The sequence below is a fragment of the Amborella trichopoda genome, chromosome 11 (assembly GCF_054954075.1).
Source record: "Amborella trichopoda isolate Santa Cruz 75 chromosome 11, AtrichopodaSantaCruz75HAP2 v2.0, whole genome shotgun sequence".
NCBI lineage: Eukaryota > Viridiplantae > Streptophyta > Magnoliopsida > Amborellales > Amborellaceae > Amborella > Amborella trichopoda.
Window position 1 is genome coordinate 7,227,265 of NC_142346.1, and position 21,789 is coordinate 7,249,053.

At 35.1% G+C, this 21,789-nt stretch overlaps 1 protein-coding gene across 1 annotated transcript; it reads left to right on the forward strand.

Moving 5' to 3' along the window:
- The first annotated feature begins 11,621 nt into the window (after positions 1 to 11,621).
- On the forward strand, positions 11,622 to 13,536 carry LOC105421442 (uncharacterized). The gene is made up of 5 exons (XM_011628874.1): positions 11,622 to 11,953; positions 12,044 to 12,301; positions 12,398 to 12,692; positions 13,014 to 13,238; positions 13,363 to 13,536. The coding sequence occupies exons 1-5, from the start codon at positions 11,622 to 11,624 to the stop codon at positions 13,534 to 13,536; spliced, it is 1,284 nt and encodes a 427-aa protein (XP_011627176.1).
- Positions 13,537 to 21,789: the final 8,253 nt, after the last annotated feature.

Sequence of the window (21,789 nt, forward strand, 5' to 3'; positions counted from 1 at the left end):
AAAGTATGTCGTGGAAAGAGGGTTGGGTAACACCCACAAACACTAGTCATCACGTTGTGATTTTCATTTTCACTGATACCACTTCATTAGCACCTTCAAAAAACTAACTTCCCTTTATACCACCCCACTTATACTTTTAAAAAAAACTAACTCTTAAACTATTTAAAAAAAACTAGTAATGACGTATATTTCTCACTGAATTACCCAAAAAAAATGCCTTATCCTTAATGAAGATAATTGCTTCTCTTATCTTATTTTTATTTTTTTCATATTGATTATGAATTATATGTGCCTTTAATATGAATAAACTTCTTTTCTTTAGGTATTCTCATTATATATCTGTACTCTTTTCATTCTCTCAATCAAATCCAACCTAACATTAAAAATAAAAAAAAGCATAACCTACGCATTAACCCCATAAAGTATATAAAATAGTGGTATAAATGAGATCGTTGATGCCAGTGTCCAATATTTTTTAAATAATTTGATATTATAAAAAGATTTGAAATGATAGAGGTGTAGGTTGGGAAGTCAATAGATCTTAGTCAAACAATTGCTAAAGATGTGGGCCTGAGGGTGCTGGTTGTCCACTCATTATTTTCTCTTTATAAAACGACCCTATTCAAATATATCCGGACACGAAGGCCCGCAAGAGGTGCTCTAGCCCTCGCCTTTTGCCCGCCCAGACAAGATGACCAAAAGGTCCTTTTTAGAGAGAGACATCCTTTGACTAAGGGCTTCTCTATAGAGAGAGAGTTTTCTTAATCCAACGTTCGGAAAAGGAGAGAGAGATAGAGAGATTTTATTGTACATTAAAAAAGAGAGTTTTTATTACGCATTGTCATGGGAATGATTTCATACAACGGTTGTATAGTAATATGATATAATAATTTTAAAAAATTATTTAGTAGCCATTTGTTTATACAGTTTTTTTATTCTAATCATCACTCACAAAAAAAAAAAATTTGGGATCACAACTTAGAAAGTATTTTTTTAGCCCAACTAACATAGGCCGTTTGTTTTAGTGAAATGCTTAGATCTAGGCCTTAAAAGAATTTTTTTTATTTCTACTTTTTTTAGATGGCTTTATTATCATTAGATGAATAATGTTAAAAAGGAAAAAAATAATTTTGAATTTAAAAATACTAAGATATTAAAATTTATAAAATGAATGGTCTAGATTCGTTTTTGGATGGGACTCATTTTGATCATATTGGTTCAAAATGAACTGTTTTTTTTAGGGAGGGGATTGATTATTGGGATAAAGAGAGTGTGTATGCAAAATTGGAGGTCGTACAAATACCACAAATATGATTTTCTAAAAGCGACGTTGCATTATACTATGATACAACCATTGCATTAGATTTTAAGGTTTCTGTACTTCCCCTATTGTATATAACATATATGCTTTCCCCTATCTAGTGGTTCAATTTATATCAATTGAGTCATTGGATGATTGATCTAAATCTAATGCTTCAGAGTATTTTATTTTTACTTTTTTTTTTCTACATATTATATGAATATGGAATTTGATACGCGACATCATATTAATGGAGCTCACCTAAAAAAAAGTACTAAAAATAATTTTTCGATAAAATATAATGACCAAAATACCTTTCAAAATTTTTAGGGGTATTTTGGTCATTTTATTTTATCGATAATTTCTTCTTTTTTTTTTTACCGTTACGACTTTAAGAGATGAGTGGATGCCCAAAATTTAAGGTCAAAATAGTTTGTAAAAAATAATTAAAAATAAAAGGGTGCGGTTTGTATAGAGCCTAGGCTCTAAACAATCAAATTAGAACCTACCTTCAAATAGTATCGAAAAATGTGGTTTCACTATTGGAAATCTTTGTGATAACCTTAAAATATATTTTCATATTTATTTATAAAGTTTAAAGCTTAAAAAATAGTGTAGATCGACAGATCTATAGAAATTTGAAAATCTTGAAAATTGACGGTCCAAAAATGCGGTACAAAATGTACGAATTCCAAAACTTGAAATCCAATTTTTTCTCATTTCTATGCATCTTGATGTCGAGATGATCAATTTGAAGATATTTGAGCATCAAAACTACATCTTCTAATGCAATTTTTGAGGTAGGCTCAAATTTGATCATTTAGAGCCTCGGTTTTATATAAACTTTTTCCAAAATAAAAAACGTGTAATGATGTGACATTGCGATTGGGCCATCTCAGTCGTCTACATAAATAATGGACGTCTCGATAGGGGGAAGCATAAAAGTTTTATATTAGAGGGGAAGCATAGAAAGCTTGCCCTTTTATTATAAGGTTGAGAGAGAGAACAGTAAAAAGAAAGAAAGAGAGAGAGAAATCATTATGGCTTGTGCTATGTTCACTTCAAGGTTTGGCAATGGGCCAAGTGCCCTAAAAACATAGGGCTTAGACCGCAAACTGTGGTGCAAGGGCTGGGCTAACGCCAATGCTGGCCCGGTTTGGCCTAGCTAGGCCCTTTTTTTTTTTCTTCTTGTTTTTCTCTTAGGCTTGACTCTAACAAGGCCAGGGCCAGGTTTAGGCCACCCCAATGGGGATTAGGTCCGGGATAGGGCCAAGTCTTGCCGACCTTGTGCCACCCTTAAGTTCAAATAAAAAAAGTAAAGAGAGAGCTCCTTATGACCATCCTACTCAAAATAATAAGATGCGTCTATTCTCTTGTTACAGAGAGAGAGAGAGAGAGAGTCCCATAACCCGGTACTCTAATAAAGAAAAGGGCCCTTCAGAGTGAGAGTATGTTTGTGTGTGTAAGAAAGAGAGGACCCATGGCATGTCCCCCATTCTAGGATATCGCTTATCTAATCAATCCTTCTTTCCTAAATAAATCTAAACACTAAACACCAAACGACCCAATTAAATAATAAAGAAGAAGACCGAAAATCTAAAACCGAAAGGGGGAAAGGAATGTGTCAACTTTGATAGATTGCGCTTTAAGTAAAGAACAATGAAAATTTGGGCCCTTGCCCTTGGGGAGAGACTTAAGGAGTATTATGAGGAGGGGTTTAAAAAAAGATTTTTGACCACTTTGTACATTACCACATAACAAAACATTTTCAAATGATCCATTTCCAAGCATAAATAAACTTCAAAACCATAAATAATTACCATCCTTGAGCGAAGATTTGGTTGATAGAATCGTTTAAGTGAGGTTGCATGAAAAACTAAATAATAATATCTTTTTTGGGTAATTCACAGAAAGGAATCGAAATTTTGATGCTGCACTGGTAAACTTTAGCTGTTAACCACTCAAGCCCAAGCCCAAGCCCAATTCCAATGAATAATGATATCCCACATAAGTATCTAAAACACCTTTTTTTTTTTTCTTTGGGGAACTTCCCTTGAAACTTAGGATTCTCTTGCACCATAACCATATTCTCATACTATGTTACATAAAGTCAGTCTCATAAATACCAATTAAATTTGGCCTTTCAAACATAATACATCTGTGTATTGTTGCAAGAAAAGGCTATTTGAGTTAACTATGAGATCCTAATAAGAAACATTAAGAAAACAATGCTAGATTCATGTGTTGACATGAGCAAAAAGCAGTAGCCACTAGACACACATGTTCATGTTATATTGTTCTTGTAAGTTAATACCTTAAATGTCGTCTACTTAATTATAATTTTGTTTGATTTACAACATTAAGAGGATGTATAAAACTCAAATATGAATTTCTAGAAAATTGAAATATGAAAATAGGAAGATCAATGAAAATATTGAAATTTTAGAAATAAATAATGAGTCCAAGTTGCTTGGGAACTCAAATAAAAAAAAAGAGAGAGGCTTAATACAACCCAACCTTTTACCCGGACATGGGACGGTTCAAGGGAGGCTCATGTATTGCTCTCTTACAAATATCTATGTGTGCGTATGTATGTGAGAGATTTAAAGAAATTAGAAGCATGAAACCATATTCCACGCCCCTAAACCCCTCATTTACCCAACACCCTCTCATCCACCTAATTGCCCCCTACTTCACCCAACCTACGAAATTAAAATACACAAAAAGAACCCATTATCAAAAATAAATAAATAACCGATAAAGTAGAATAAATATCCAATATGATAAATAAATAAATAAATAATAAACAAATCAGAATAAATAGGTCGAAAACCTCTTTATACGCCACATGTACTGAGCACCGAGCCCTGAAATATAGGACCCTGTTAACAGTAAATAAATCCCGTCCTTCCCGCATGTACTGCTCTCTCTCCCCATACCCCCTCCTCATTAAAAAAAAAAAAATACAGAAAAAATAAAGAAGATGATGATGCAAGGTACATGTGGAGAGAGAAAGAGAAAAGACGGGAGATGAGATAGAGAGAGAGAGAGAGAAAAAGAGAGAGGAAAATGTTTAGTAGGCCCACATCACCACGATTCGACCAACATTTCCCTGCACATAGGAAATAACTGCTTCTCTTTTTTTAACTCCAAATTTATTAAATGAAGGGACCAAAGCACTGTTCATAGTCGGCCATTAAATCGAGGGCCCACGCGCCACACCTACTCCAGGACACACTCCCTGCTTTTTCTATCTCACCTTTCACCCTTCTCTCTCTCTCTCAATCTCTTAAGTTTCGAGGGATGTAGATGCCCTCCTTTTCTTTTCAAATGACTCCACAATCCTCATTTTTCTCCGGTCTCCACCGTCCCTTGTGTCTCCACCGCACCGTGTGCACTTGTAGAAATAGTTCATATAAGGTGTGTTCTATTTATTAAAGGAAGTTGCGCCTCGAAAATCTATTGAAAAATTGTTGTTTTGATAGGGAAAAGCACTTAAATTGATTCTCTCACATGCATGGATAGAAAATAAGGAAAGAAAAATAACAATAGTGAATCTTGTATTATATTATTTAGACTTTTTATTTTTAAAAAAAATTAATTGTTTATAGATCTGCTTGATTTGTATTATTTTTTAAACTTTAAATTTTATTGTTAGATGTAAATTTCTTTTAATATTAGTAGAAAACATTTAAGTACATAAACGCATATCGTGTAGTACTTTAATATTCTTGCAATTAAAAGGTTTTTGTAGCTCTCTCGTGACAACTTAATCGGGCCCATTCTCTCATCATTCTAAAATATTTCCAAAGGAACACATGCTATTTCTCTCTCTTCTTTCACATAATTGGACTTAGATGTGCATCATTTCAAAAATTTCAAATAAAATCTCTCTTTCCCTAAAAAATAAAAAAATAAAAAAAATAAAAAAATAAAAAAAATTGATGGATTGAGAGATTGGGGTGTGAATGGTATACGAGTGAATGATAAGGATATTATCTACATTATGTTTAATGATGAATTCTTAGAAGAAAGACCTTTTCAAAATCCCAGAAATCCACTAGTAACAAAAGCAGCTAAACCTGGGACTGTTTGCCGCCACTCCCTTCATTTAATGCGACTTGGATTTAATCCCCCTCTCCTCTCTTCTCCCCTCATTTCCTTTGAAAAATCCCTCTCTTCAACAACAAGTAACACCAACTCAAACTACTCCTACATACTTTCTCTCTCTACCCCCTGCAATTCAACAAGCGCTCTGCAACTCATTTCAGCTCACATTCCCTGTCCTCACGAATTTAATCTCTCCCTATTTTATCCATTCCAAGTTCTTCCTCCCCCCACCTTCAATTCAAGCTCTCTCTCTCTCTCTCTAAGTTCGAGCTGATTTTGTCTCTCTACTTTTAACAAATTCAAGCTCTTCCTATCTGTCTTGTTACAAATTCAAATCGACTTTCTCTGTCCAATCTTTCTTGACATACCCATTCTCTCTCTCTCTCTCTCCTCTCTACATTGGGTTTCTTGAAATGGGTAGGTCTGCAATTCTCTTAGTCCTTCTGATGGTGTGTTTAGTTCCATGCTATGGCTCTAGAATTACACAAACCTTCTCTTCAAAGCCAACAAAACCTGAGAATTTTCGTTACTACTTCAACTTCTTCCCGAAAGCCATGCCGATACCACCTTCAGGACCATCGAAGCGGCACAACGGCTTAGGCTTGCAGAAGAGAGGCTTCCCTTAGAGAAAGAGAGAAAGTGGAGCTTAGTGAGAGAATGACTGCAACAAATGGAGCACACTACAGCAATAGAGAGACTTGCACAAGTGGATTACAAAGCACAGAGGTGATCTGGGTTTTTTTTTGTCGATGGATTGCCTTACTGCAACTCATGCCTTTTGAGCTAGAGCCATGATGAGAGAGAAAAATCATAGAGAGAGAAAGAGGTAGAGAGAGAAATGTACTTTCGAGTCCCTTTCGTAATTGGGTTTTTTTTTTTTTTTTGTTATTCTTTTGCTTCATTGGGTTGGTGATGGTTTTTTTGATTTGTGATTGGGCGATGTGATCACTGACTGTGTGGTTTAAGTGTTGACAGAGTAGAAGGATGTGTAAGCGTGTGGATATATAGAGAGATGATTCTCTAATCATTTTACTGGGGTTTATTGATTAAACCCATTAATTATATGAATATTATACTCTCATTTCATGTCTTATCCAGTTTTTTTACCTCATCTCCGCCCTTGGATACTGATTTTTTATTGTCTTATTCCTCATTTTGTATTTTTACTCTCTTATTCTTGTGATTGCTAAGAATTTTGATGAGAAAATACAATAAAACAAAATAGCTCCATATTTATTTGTTGACCAAGTGAATGTTTGTTTTAGAAGGTAAATTAGATGAACAATGAGAGATTATTTGAAAACCATATAAGCCAAAAGATTATATGGTCTCGCTGGATCATATCCTAGGCATGCAGTTGAAAAAACAAACCTGGTAATTTTGAACCTTTGGATTAGTGTTTTTTATATTGAAGAGCTGAATTTCCAACCTTTGCTTTAAAAATAATCAAATGGTGATTCTAAAGTGAATCTGATCGAGAAAAATTTCAAAATAGGATTTTTGCCTGAGGGAGTAATTACACAGCTCGCTCGCTCCCGCTGGAGCACGGTATAATCAGGACATGCATCTAACTTGCTAAGATCATCTCCATCGTCCATCTCTGTGGCGGATGATGGGAGATGGGTCGTTCTTTAACTTGACTAAACAACGATGGATTTTTAAAGTGCATGCAAGAATTGGTCCATTGCCTCCGATTAAGATGAATGGTGAGGTGATCCAATAAGCACAATAGGCGTTACATGCACTGTGCATGGTGTGACTTCCCACCACTAAAGAATGTTGATTAAAATTGGTCCTTGGGTTGTTAGGATTTTTAAATAATATTTAAATTGATCTTAACTACATAACAATGCCCAATTGTCATTCTCTTCACAAATTTGAAAGGACTTTAAAATGGCATCTAGCCTGTGTCGGCAAAGACTTCAAGCTTTTGGAACTTAAAAGTAAAACAATTCTTTGTTTCGAAATCAATCCCAATAATCAACGCAAACTTTAAAAAATCGGTGATCCAGATCAAAACTAGTAAGTGATTTAGATTGGAAATTGATCAGGCCAATCAGGATCCTGTTAAATATTGGGAACCAACCAATTCCCCATCAGAGAACCAGACCCAGTTAATTTTTTAAATATTTTTTCAATTCTTTATGTTCTCTAATTTTTAAAATATTTTATTCACTAGTTCACTAGGTCAGATCGCCGATTCGGACTATTGATGCGGACCGGTTTTCTGGATGGGCTATCAGGGTCACTGAAGTGTGTTTTTAAACCTTGATTCAATGAAAGATTACAGGAAAAACAAAAAAACAAAAAAACTTAAAAACTTTGGGGGATAACATACTATGTTCCACTAGGGAGCCTATTGTAGCATGCTCAAGAGACATTGACTAATGATGAGTATAACATGAACTTCAAGGGATAATATACTATGTTCCACTAGGGAGCATATTGTAGCTTAGTAAACATTAAACAACGACGAGTGGATGCAGCATGTCTTCTAGTGAGCATGCTCATGTATCACGGGCTTGGATGGTTGAGATTTGGCAAGGTGCTCTCCAATAAGCATAGCATGCACTCCTCAACTATATACTGATTTTGTAAGAAAAAAGTATTAAGGTTGACACCTTAAAATGTAGAACTAACATGCACCTCTAAAATACTTTGAAAAAAGGTTCTTTTAATGTTAGAAAAAAAATATAATTGATCATCTTGACATCGAAATGTATAGATATGGCAAAAAAAAAAAAAGCTTTAAGTTCTAAAAAGAGCATATTTTGTAATATATTATATAGATCATGGCGAAAATCAAAGGCTTCAAGTTCTAAAAAGAGCACATCTTGCAATATATTATCTAGACTGTCTATTTTTAAAATTTTCAAGTGTTTATAGATCTATGTGATTTGACCTATTTTATGGAGCATAAAATTTTATAACTAGAGATAAAAATGGATCCTCGCATTATCCAAAGAATTTTCGATGCCAAAATTGAACCTCATAATAAAGTTTGGAGGTGCACTTTACATTAATTATTAAAATTGCATCCCTTACATTAATTATTTAAGGTTGCAAGTATATGTAAACCACATACAAAAATTATCTCATTGTTAATTGAATTTGCGGATTTTGGAGACAATGCAAGTGTTGGGTGTGATATGTCGGTCCATTGGCATTAAAGAATTGAGGCACATAAATGTGATATTTACGTTAGATGTGTACTTTGTGCATGCATCCTTTAATTATATATACAATTCCAAGCTATCGCAAAGGCTAGTGCATAGCACGTCGTGCCTCATCTTGAATGGAAAGGGCGAGACAGTAAGACTTGCTACTTCTACTTCCTTTTTGAAGAATTTAGAAATGGGGTTTGAATTTTGAGAAAATCGGTTTCTTATTTGGGAGAGTTTCTTGGAGCCATGCAATCAATTTAATTTCCACCATAACTTGAGGAGCACTTTATGGGGGTCCCATGTGAAGCCACTGGTTTTAACAAAATTTACAGATTTTAGAGAGAGAAAGCATAATCATCAGTAGAAGAGAGGAGAAAAAAGAAGCTGAACATATGAGAAAGATAGAGGGAGCAATAATAATTAGAAGGGGAAAAAGGTGAACACTTGAGATATAGAGAGAGAGAGAGAGAAAATTATTAGAAGAAGAGGAAAAGGGTGAAGGTGGTGTCTTTTAAGGAAAAGAAAAGAAATGTGTTCAAATGCTTCTCAAACAACACCCATTGAGATCTACTCATTTGATAAAAAAGACTTGCTTGTACATGATGTCTCTCACTTTTAAGGAATATCAGCAGAAATTACAAATAATTTGCTGAAGTTTATTGACCAAATCTCTCTCTCATTTCATCGCTCTCTGGATCCGTGTCCCACTTTATATTTTTGGATCCGATCTGAATCTGGGTCCCACATTATATTTTCAAGCCTGGGTCCACGACCAGTGACTTCAGGTCCCGGTCCAGATCCGAGTCAGAGTTCGACAATAGTTTTTCAAGTCCAGGTCCTGTTATCACCCCTAGGCCTCCGTCGCCCATCCTTTCTCTCTCTCATTGTAATGTGCAATTCTTAGAATACATCCAAAGGGATAGAATTGTTCAGTGGCTCACACATGCTCGTTTTGGGGGCTTAGTTTACATAGAAACGGATGCATGCACATTATAACAATTGCTTATGAATAAATACTGCAATGGAAATGGGAGTTTCAAATATCGAAAAGCATGCAATAAGATTGTTTACTTTGAGGACGAGGACATCACAATTATCGTTCGTCCTCCCGTTTAAAACCTAGGCGATTGGACTATATGGTTTCCAAAGTATAGGAGAGAAATACACATGTTTTCAAATGCTTTTTATAACTATTTACTCCCCATTGGAGAACACTATCCATTTACTCCCTCAACTAAAATAATGCTAGGGATACCTTTTTGGTTGAGGGATATAAACTCGACAACCTATAGAATATTCTCAGCAAAAAGAAATTCATAAATAAAATCTCTATATACTAGAAAAAAATACCATTTTTGAATGGCTAGATCTAAGTGCCACGAAACTCAAAATTCAATCTTTATTTTAAAAATAATCTTCTAGTAATTGCTACATCGTTCACAAAATTTTAGACTAAAAAATCAGTATAGCTAGTTGTTTTGACTGGGGAAGTAGATGCACATTAAGCTCCTCGGGAGCAGACTATATACAATGTATAAAGAAGTATTTCCCTCGTGCCCAGTGTTGATAGGCAGACAGTTATGGAAAGTAAAAAAAAGGGCCGCTGAAGTGAGGGTGTCATGGTAATTTACATAAAAATTGTACCTATTTGGTAATAAAACCCCCTAATTTTTTTTGTTTGGAAAATTACATAAAACCCTCAAAAATACTTAACCCGCCCTAATTTTCTTAGCATATTTTTTTCAAAAATCAAGTTTTATAACAAATAACCCCCCCCCCCCCCCCCCCCTCAATACAAAAATTTCATTTTTTTGAAGAAAATACCCTTCCTGTACATAACAAATCATTTTCGAATCCCAATAAAAGGAAACGCCAGATTGCGGTTGTATATTGCTGGACCCATCTATTCTGCTGGACTAGAACTGTACACTGCTGGGCCACCTATTCCAGACAATTTTCAATTTTGCCGGACCGTAGTTCACAAACGCCGAACCGCTCATTAATCCAAAAACAAATGTCGGACCGCCTCTTCCAAACTCCGAACCGCTATGGTGAAGTGTCGGACCGATCCAAATCAGTGACTTAAGCATCGGACTGCCATGGTGAAGTTTCGGACCGCATTTGTGAAATGTCGGACCACCATGGTCAATGTGTGAGGTAAGAGAATGGTATTTTAGTCTCTCTTCTTCTTTTTTTTTGAGTTGGGGGTATATCCTAGAAAACATGGTTTTGGAAAAAACGTTGCTAAGAAAATTTAGGTTGGGGTAAATTGCGCAGAAAGTCCATTTTGGGGATTTTATTCAATTTTTCCTTTTTTTTTTGTTCTTTTTTTTTACCTCTTAGTAGGGTTTCGCAATGCAATTGTTCTTTGAAAATGTGAAACACGGGATCAAAATTCTTTAAATAACCAACTAAGAAAAACCCTAATTCTTTGTTTTGGTTTGTGTTGTTGGTTCGAAAATGTTAAAAGTGTTGCCCTCCTTTCTTTTTGAGGTATCTTAGAGAGAATATACTGAAAAACGTTAATTTTGTTAAATATCCCTTTGAAAATCAAGTAATTACAAAATCTTTAATTTGTTTTCACTATGGTTTAGCTTCTTATGTGTATTTGTTTTATGATTTTTTAATCAACCAGGACCAAGATTTTTTGGTCATTCATAAAGATACTGGGAACTTACATTTTAAAGAACATTGAAAAAATTACTCATCTTCTGCATTTTTTTTGTTCCCCTTAGTATTTTATTATCGTTCATTTTGACGATATTGAGAAGCGATGGTAGTTTCAATACCTTTTACTTTTCTATATGAAGCAAATCTGGAAGAGGGGTGTCCTATTTTTCGGTTTTGTTTGTAGTCTTTGAATTTAGTTTTTTATTGTATATTTCGTTTTGGTTGGAGCTTAATGTAGGTGCATCTATATGCAAAGTGAAAATGATTTTTTTGTTTTTCTTTTCAAGAACTTTTTCAACGTTTTTTTTTTTCTTTAGACATGTAAAAGATGTAATTAGCTTGTGGTGATAGCTAGTGATGATTCTTTAATAAACTATATGAACAACAAACAATTGACCGCCAATAAGTATTTTCCAATTGGGTGGCTGGCTGCAAAAGGTGTGGTGGATATTATTAAAAGTACATTGGAGAACTCTATCTCTTTTGGCTTTGTTGATTTTCAACTCCCTAAAAAGCTTTTAAGAGTCGAGCACAAGCTTATTGTTTGGTGGAGTGATAAGAGATATCATGTGAAACATAAAATTGATCACGCTGTAAAGTGTTTAGCCGATTTGGATGCTTGCGTCCAGATCTCAAGAGTTCTCTTTGAGGAGCAGATGGTGGAGAGATGCTCTAAATCAATTGAATTACAGGAGCTTCGCAGGATCGAGTAGATGTATTGGAAACAAAGACCTGGGGTCAAATGGTTGAAAGAATGTGATTTAAAAACTAAATTCTTCCATACTATTGCAAATGTTAGGAGACGTCAGAATGATATCTCTAAGCTTTTGATTAATGGAACTGATCCTAAGGATGACAATGAGATGGCTGATGCGGTGGTTAACCACTTCAAAAAAGCTTTTACAACGGAGGTGGAGGTTACCCCACGGTTAGCCAGAGTGGGTTTTAAGCGTATGTCGGCTTGTATGGTAGCTTTGCTTGAGAAGGAAGTGTCCATGGAAGAAGTGAAGAAAGCAGTTTTTGCCCTCCCTGATGATAAGGCACCGGGCCCTGATGGGTTTCCCCTCTTCTTTTTTCATAAATTTTGAAATTTGGTTTGTAGTGAGGTGTTGGATATGATCTGTGATTTTATGAGAAGATGTGAGCTATTCAGGGGGGTTAATTCCTCCTATATAGCGCTTATTCGTAAAAAATCAGTTATTGCAAGCCTTGGTGATATAAGACCCATTAGTTTGCTTTCAATCATTTATAAAATTATTGCCAAAGTGTTAGAGAAACGACTTAAAATAGTCCTACCTGACACCATCACAGGCCCTCAGTCTGTATTCATCAATGATAGATTGATAATTGACAATGTCCTGGTTGCTCAGGAGTGCATTCATTCCAAAATTCTGAGTGGTGAAGCAGGGGTAGTGATTAAATTGGATATAGAAAAAGCTTATGATATGGTGGAATGAGGCATTTTGTTAGAAATCATGAAAAATAATGTGTTTTGGTGATAAGTGGAGAAGTTGGATTTATGGTTGCTTGTCATCTTCTCACTTCTGTATTCTGTTCAAGGGGAGCTGACTGGTTTTTTTCGAGCCTCCAGGGGGCTTCGGCAGGGTGATCCCCTATCCCCTTTCTTGTTCACCATTTATGCAGAATGTTTCAGTTGGTTTCTGCACAGTGTTGTAGCTTGCGGTCATTTTGTGGGTTTCCAATTGCCCATTGGGGATCCTTGTGTCTCGCATTTACAATATGCTGATGATACTATGTTTTTTTGTAAGGTTAGGCCTGATCAATTGGCTAATATTGCAACCTTCCTGAGCTTCTGTGAAGTGGCGTTGGGGCTCAAGGTTAATTTTGATAAGTCTATTGTGGTAGGTATTAATTGTGGTGAGACTTTGCTTTCGGAGATTGCTGCGAAGATGGGCTGTAAGGTGGAAAGCTTCCCAATTATGTATTTGGGACCAATATCAGGCGGTCGATTACCTTTGGTTGTTTGGGATAAAGTGATCCAAAGAATACAAGTCAAGCTTGATCTGTGGAAATACAAATATATATCTTTTGGAGGTAGGATCACCCTGATTAAAGAATGTTTCTAACTAACCTATTTATTAGATGTCCTTTTTGTAGATTCCAACTAGGGTGGCCAAGAAATTTCTCTGGGATTCATTTGAAAATTCAAAAAAGCTCTATCTTTTGCATTGGGATAGAGTTTACACACCTAGGAAGGAGGGTGGATTAGGTATAAGAAGAATCAAACTGGTTACCAGGCTCTACTTTGTAAATGGTGGTGGAGAAGCCTGAAGCTAACAGACCAGTTGTGGTATCAAGTTATTGTTGTCAAGTACGGTGAGGATAGATTTAAAAATGTGGGTTGGTTTGCGAAATAGCACTAAGGGTATATCATATTGTTGGCGGTCCATAAATTCTTGCAAATCCTTGATACATAGAGATATTTGTTGGTGTCTGGGTGATGGGCGTAATATATCCTTTTGGCACCATAAATGGGTGGGGTCTTCTCCATTGAAATATCTCTTTCCATCAGTTTTTCAGCGTATGGATAACCCCAATACTGTTGTCGTTGATCATCATGAATGCATATGAGACCAGGTTTTTTGGAATATTGTTTTGCCCTATAATAGGATCTCTGAGCATCTTTTTCGACAGTATGTGAGCCTGTTATCTCTTCTTCAAGAAGTCTATATCCCACAGCATGCCTCAAATGTAGTTATCTGGGAGATTGATTCAGATGAGCTATATTTGATGAAGTCTATGTATAAGCTTTTGTTCCATGACCGTTGGAGATGGTCTTTGCCTAAAATTGCTACCCTTTGGAAATGGTCATTGCCTTTGAAGGTTCAAGCCTTTCTATGAGATAAGGTACTCACTATTGAAAATTTCATCAAAAGATGTAGGATATTGCCTAATATTTGCTTGTTGTGTAAGGATGATGCTGAAACAGGTCTTCATCTGTTTCTTCATTATTCTTTAATCTCTAAAATATGGCGTTGTTTTTTTGATAAACTGGGGGTCACGATGGTGATGCCTGCGGAGATGGTAGGGGTTATCTCAAACTTGTCGATCAACTAGCTTCCCAAAACTGGAGTGGTTATTTGGCAGATTGTGAGGGGTCTGATTTTGTAGGAAGTTTGGAAGGAAAGGAATCATTGAGTGTTTGATCGTATCTACCTGCTTATGGAGAGAGTCCTTGAAAAAAATTTACATTCTATTTGGCTCTCTTGCTCTATGATGAAAGTGGGGTCTGATGTGCTAGAAGTGGATGTTAAGAGAAACTTAGCAAATCTTTTCCGAATGGGCACATTCAAGAGCAAACCGAATGGTAGATGGATGCCATTATTGGAATGGACCTTTAAGCTTAATTTTGATGGCCCCTCCTTTGGGAATCCAAGGCCTACTGGTTTTAAAAGTACAATGAGAGATTGGAATGCTAATGTTGTTTTTTCTTATGCAGAATCGTTGTGGGAAAAACAGCTAACTATGCAGAGATGATGGCCTTACTTCATGATTTAAAACTCTTTGTGGAAAGAAGGGTGGGTCACTTTTGTGTGGTAGAAGAAGACTCGATGAATATCATTAATTGGTGCAATGGAATTCAGGTCTTCTTTGATACATATTTGGTATTTATCCAGGCCCTTTGCTTTTTCCTTTTTGCATGTGTTTCATGAGGGCAATGTTGTGGCCGATTATCTTTTTAAAGGTGGTTTTGCCTTGACTGAGACTTTAGTCATGGATTCTGTAATTTTTTTTTAGCCTTTAATTAATGAAGATCTAATTTCCTATAATAAAAAAATAAGTATTTTCCAAAATGAGGATTGAATATGTATTTGTTGTTTTTAAATGATTTCAAAATTATATCATAGCAAATATCACAAATGTATATTTATAGATATTTTATGTTATCATTAGTAGCACCATCTACAAGTTCTTTTTAACACTTTTCTGAGATTTTGATTTAAATTTTTATAGTTTTGATAATATTGTTTAATATGAAAGAAAAACCTTTAAGTAATACCGGTAGTACTATAGAGTAATAATAGAATGCTGAAGAATAATAAGAGTAGTGATACCAATATTGTAGTAAGAGAAATGTATTTAATGATAGCTTGGGGGTTTTATGAATTATTATATGATTTAAAGTAGGTCAATAAATCTTCTAATTATTTTTTCCTTAAATGTTATAGTTTATAAAATAGAATGGACATGACCCGTAGAATTGACTTGGAGATGGGAACTAATTTAATTGCTAGTGGGACAAAGACAAGTATGAAGGCAAAAACTCCTATTGAGGATTACACAATGGAGGTGGACTATAATGATTTTAGTTGTTACAATGAAAAGATGGATATTATTGATTTGGATAGTGAAGGTAGCAGTAAATTTCATGTAGATCAAGATACATATGATACAAATGACACTAACATGATTGATCCTCTTAGGCTTGAATTTAGTGATGATGTCCCAAAAGATGGTATGCAGTTTGAATACCATGAAGCAGCATTTGATTTCTATAATAAATATGAAAAATTGGGTTTTAGTGTTAGGTGTTTTTCGACCTGTTGTTCAAGAAAATATGAATCACTCATTGCACTTGATTATATATGTTTAAAAGAATGTTATCGACATAAGAAATATGAGGGGAATCAGTCATGGCCCAAAACAAGGATGGGGTACAAAGCCTTATTATGAATAAAGAACAAATGAAGATGGTATGTGGATCATTGTAAAGCACAATAGAGAACAAACTCATGTCTTCAACTTCCGAAGTCCATCTCGTTTGTCACATCGCCAGATTCTGGAGCCCATTAGACATATGATCCATATGTATAACCCATGTGGATTAACTACACTAAAGATAATAAAAGTGTTAGAGTACTCAAGCTAGAGGACCAAAGATTCTCCCTTTTATAGAACTAGATTGCAGGAATGAAATCTATAGAAGCCAGAAAAAAAAAAATCAAAGTTGATAGTAGCGGATATGGAAGGGTTAATGGAGTTCTTTGCTACTAAGATTGCAGCGGACCTGACATTTATATACATAATGCAAGTTTATGAAGGTGGTCACCTAACCGATGTACTCTGGATTGATGCGAAATTGATGATTGTTTTTTAGTTATTTGGGGATTCTATTATATTCGACACCACGTACAAAACTATCAAATACAATGCGCCCTAATTTTAGGATTCTATTATATTTGGGGATTCTATTATATTCAACACCACGTACAAAACTATCAAATACAATGCGCCCTAATTTTAGGAGTGAGGCGCTACACCAAAACTATAATCTTTGGATGTTTTTGGCTTCAAAAAGAAAATGAGGAGCTTTTGACTTGGCTATTAACAAGTGACCCAAGGTAATGAATGGTGTCAACCCAATTCAATAGTCATCAACCACGACATGGCAATGGCCCTAAAAATGTGTATTATGATATTACTCAAAAGTTTGAGCAAAACTGACACAAGTTAACTACAAATATCCATCCTTCCGTGCAGACTTCTACAAATGCATTCCATAAAGGAATTTAAAACTTGATGAACAACAATGATAGAAAAATATGATTTAATGAATAATGAATGGTTGCGATCCTTGTATGAAATTCGACATCAGTGGATAGACATATATTTACAAAATTGCTTCTTTGATGGCAATAGGACAAGTGGAAGAAGTGACGCCTTAAACAAGGAAATCAAGACATATGTGGATTCAACTTAACTATATTTGTAGGAAAACTACAAGAATTAATTGACAAAAAATTTGATGATGAAAATATTGCAATTTAAATCTCATAACAAAATAGACTGCCTCTCGCATAGGGAAGCAGATGTCTGAAATTAATACCCCAACTATCTTTTTAAACTTCTTTCAGGTAGATTTGATGAAAGCCGTTAGTCTTACTTGTGAAGTGCAACAGGATAATAAGGTTGTATGCACTTTTAGTTTGAAAGAATATGGGGTATATCGCCCAACTCACATGGTCATATTCAGAAACACTGAGAACAAAGCAACATGTTGTTGTCATCTATATGAGCGATTGGGTATTCATGTAGTCATATGCTCAGGTCATTTTTTAAAAAAGAATATTTTTGAGTTACCCATGTTGGGTGTCCCATCCCATGAGGGAAGGATATCAATGGAATTGTTATATTGTTAGAGGGGCGGTTTGGGAAAATGGAAAAAACTAACTTGTTGACTAAGTTACCCTCCCGCACAAATAGAATCTCACATATATAAAAAGGTATTCATCATATCTTCTTTATAAAAGAAGATAGAGATATAAGACATACCTCATTTTTAAGAAATTATAGGATACACTTCTAACTATAGTTGTTATCCATGGGCCAATATACAAAAGAGAATCACATGACAGCCTTTTCTTGGTACCTCTTGGTTGGTTTAATCAAAGCCACATCTCTTCGACCATTTTAGGATGCACCTCTCTTGAGCCACTTTGGGCAAATTCTTCTTGATGTATCAGAGATACTGAAAGCCTTCTTTTGTAAAGAAGAAGAGAGAAAAAGTTATCCTTCTCTGAGAGAGAGAAAAAGAAGAAGAGAGAGAGTTACCCTTCTTCTTAGAGAGAAGAAGAAGATGAATGAGAGTCAGTGATCATCTTCTTAAGTCTTCTGTTTTTGTTCAAAGAGAAAAGAGGGAGAAGGGAAGAAAAAGAGAGAATGTTTTCTTTTAGAGAGAGAAAGGCTCTCTAGAAAAAAAAAGTCTCTGAAAGAGAAAAACCTCAAAGAGATAAAGTTATCATTTTCTGAGAGAGAGAAGTATCTAGATGAAATCGATGATCCCAAGAAAGTTGGTTTTGTAGAAGACTATTGTGACCTTTGAGTTAAGAGTGGATTCGCCTCTTTCTCCTGTGGACGTAGCCTAAAAAGGTGAACCATGTATATCTCAGTCCCAATAAGATTTATTTATTTATTTATCTTATTGTATATTTTTCCACTCATATACACACATATCGACTTTGACATATTTTGTGTCTCATATATCCTGGTTCCGCAGCGCATATCCGCATTCATGCGAGAGGGTTCTAAGTGGGTGACCCCAACAAGTGGGATCAGAACGTATTCCCCTCGCCGCTTGGTCCTCTCTATCATCGTTTTTTCAGTATAGCGAACCTTGCGGCCATAAGACGAGTAAGGAAGAAAACAAATCCCTCCCCTTTAATTTTAGTCACAACTCCGTGCTATGCGCCGACCTGACTTTTCAATTAATTTGGCGTAGGGGATTTTTTTGTGATTCAAACCCTCATGCGGAAGCTCTGCCAAAATTTTGTGAAATTTTCTGCAAAGGCTTAACTAACGGTGGATGCAGTTAATGATCGGGCGGCAATAACAATCGAGCGACAATTAACAATCGAGCGACGGTAACGATTGGGCGGCACTAACAATCGGGCGGCAGTTAAGAATAGTGTTCATGTTTATCGGTTGATTGTTTATGCTTTATCCTTGTAATCGTGGTAGTTTTTATTGAATAAAAGTTTTGTGCGCTTGTCAAAAAACAAAAGCTCTAAAAGTAGTATATATTGGAATACATTATCTAGACCATCTATTTCCCCTTAAAAATAAGTGTTCATATATCAACAAGATCTGTGCAATTTTTAGTTCCAAATTTGATATTTGGTATTAAAATTTAATTTTAAAGCCATCATAGTGATTTATATGCCCAAACTGTTTTCTAGATAAGGATTTGAGGTGAGACGTGCTTGGTCTTCATAAAGCCTGGTGCTTGTAGATACTGCATCCTTAGAGAAAAAAAACAATTTTTTACTTCACACCCATTTAATAGCGATAAGTTTACCCATTTAAGAGCGACAATTTTTTTAAAAAAATGTTGGTTTAGGACTGGGTGAGAACATAACCCGACATTATAGCACTCAAGGATCACTTAGGCTGGTGCTCAACGAAATAAGAATCACACCGCATGCCCATTTGTTGAAGCCACCAATCTACAAATGCCGGCTAACATGCATGCCGCTCAGAAAGACGAATTTCTCAATTCCCAAAAGGACAAATATAATTATCTTAGGATGACTCAAAAATTGCAAGCGCGGATGTCTTTTATGAAAGTTATCGCGCGCCTTCCATCAAGAACTTGTTCAATTGTTGAAACTGATGCACTCTTCTTTTAAAAGCCAGTTTCCCAAGCATGGTTTATAATGTCCGTGCCAGTGATTTAAGAAACCGATAGGTGACTCGGATAGAGCACTCCAAAAAGTGTATGAATAGGTACTGTATGAGAGTGATGAAAAAGGTCTGGGTGTGTCCTCATGAAGGGTAATATCATATTCAATTCTAATGGGAGTTCACTGGGTTGTCCAGGAAGAGGTGGGGGGTTAGCCATTGCTGCAAGGTTTTAAACTCGGAAAACAAGAAGAGGTGGGGGGTTAGCCATTGCTGCAAGATCTTAAACTTGTAAAACAGTTTGATGCAGTGTTCTAAAAATTGTCGATTCGATCCGGAATCGGGACAATCCGGATTGGATATCAGTGATACCCGCTCCAAACGTGATCCTGCATATCCAAGCGGTTCCGATGTTTTTATTGATGCCTCTTTTTATTGAAAAAATCATGCATGGTTCCCAACATTTATAGCACACAGGACCCCCCATTCGATGTGGGGCAAATTTGTTGTTGTCTATTGCCTCTTTACATTAATAAAGGCCATTATCAAAATTAAATTAAGCTTTTTTTATAAAAACTAACTTTTTTATTAGATATTACGCATTAGGTTATTGGTTAATAGAGATTAAAAAGAAAAAAATAATACTAATTCATAGGATATTGGAACAACAAAAAATAATATTTATACAAGTCTAGTGACCATTAAAAAAAATTCCTAGTCTATAGGACATTTTAAGAAAAAAAATAACACCAGCCCAAACCACATTGCAAGTATGATAGTTATTTATTTTTCTAATCTTACTATAATATAATTACAAATTTATATTTCTAAATTCTATAATATTATAAATTTATTTATTTGTAAGGGTCAAAAATATAAAAGGTTTCTCGTACAAAGAAAAAATGAAAGGTTCTTATTAATTTTGCTTTTTGTCAAATTTTGTTTCTTATCAAAAAAATAAAAAGTTTTTTGTAAAACAAAAAAAATGAAAGGTTCTTATCAATCCTTTTCTCGACAAATTTCTTTTTCTTGTCAAAAAAAAAAAAAGTAATAAAAAGTACTTGTCAAAAAAAAAAAAATGAAAGTTCTTATCAAAAAAAAAAAAAAAAAGTAATAAAACTAAGCATTTTTTGTCAAAAAAAAAAAAAGGTTCTTGCTAAAAAAAATATATATAATACAACAAACATTTCTTGTAAACAAATAGAAGGTTTTTGTCAAAAAAAACTACGAAATTCTTGTCAAAAAACCATTATTTATTGTAGTCCATGTATGATTATATATTTCATCCATAGTAATTCCATGATTTTTATTGTGTGATGTAATTTAATAGTTAAAATAAATTCATACAGAAAAATACACATCTCAATATTCATATATTGATAAAAAAAATGAAAGTTAATATAAAAATGAAAGTTAATAATGTGTATTACCCCGATTTCTTATTGGATTCTTAAAAAACTACATTTATAACAAATTTTAATAATTTTTTTGAACTTTTTGTAAAGCTTAATCCGACAGATTTTCGATCTGGATTCACCGATCCGGATGGGTTTTTGAAATGCTCGATCACCAATCGGGTTTTTAAACCACTGGTTTGACGCTAAGTTGGTAGTGGAAAGAAATTCCATGAGTGTTACCAAATGGGTTAAACCACCGGTTTGATGCTAAGTTGGTAGTGGAAGGAAATTCGATTACCAAATGGGTTAAAAAAGAGTGCCATGAACCCTGGAAAGAAGTTATGGATAAATGTGCTGATAACAAATAATGACTCTAAGATGTTATGGGAAGAAGTCATGGATAGATTTGCTGATGAAAGCAATTCTTTCAGGCGAGGCATGCATACAAGGAGAAGGATGGATACAAGGAGAAGAATGGTACTACTGATGAATGATGAACGTGCGCTAGCTCAGGAATTGGTTATAGTGTTAGATGTTTTGGAAACAAGGAAAAGATGAAATTTGTTGGCTCTCGTCGGATATGATGGGGTGGGGTGGGGTGGGGTGTGGCAACTTGTAAATAGGTGCATATTTTGAGTGTCCTGCCTGTGTATGTACGAAGCTGTTTGTATTGTTTATGCTTTATGAAATGCAGGTGTTCCCTTCCTCACCACCAAAAAAAACACACAGATGAAATAAAAAGAGAGATAGAGCGGCCACTTCCAACTGAGAGAGGCTTGCCGCAACATGCATGCAGAAGGGAGCAGAGTTCTCAAAACCGATTTAAGGTATCCAAAGCAACTAAAGCTTTATCTTGCAGTCGTCACTTAGCAGCAGCTTGCTGCAAGTGAAAACATGGACGGTATACCGTGATAGCTTATGGGTTTCAAAGCAGCTCACTCTGCTGCTAATCCGTGAAACACCGGAGCTATAAAAACGAGCCGTGGATTGTTTCATTTGTATATGAATA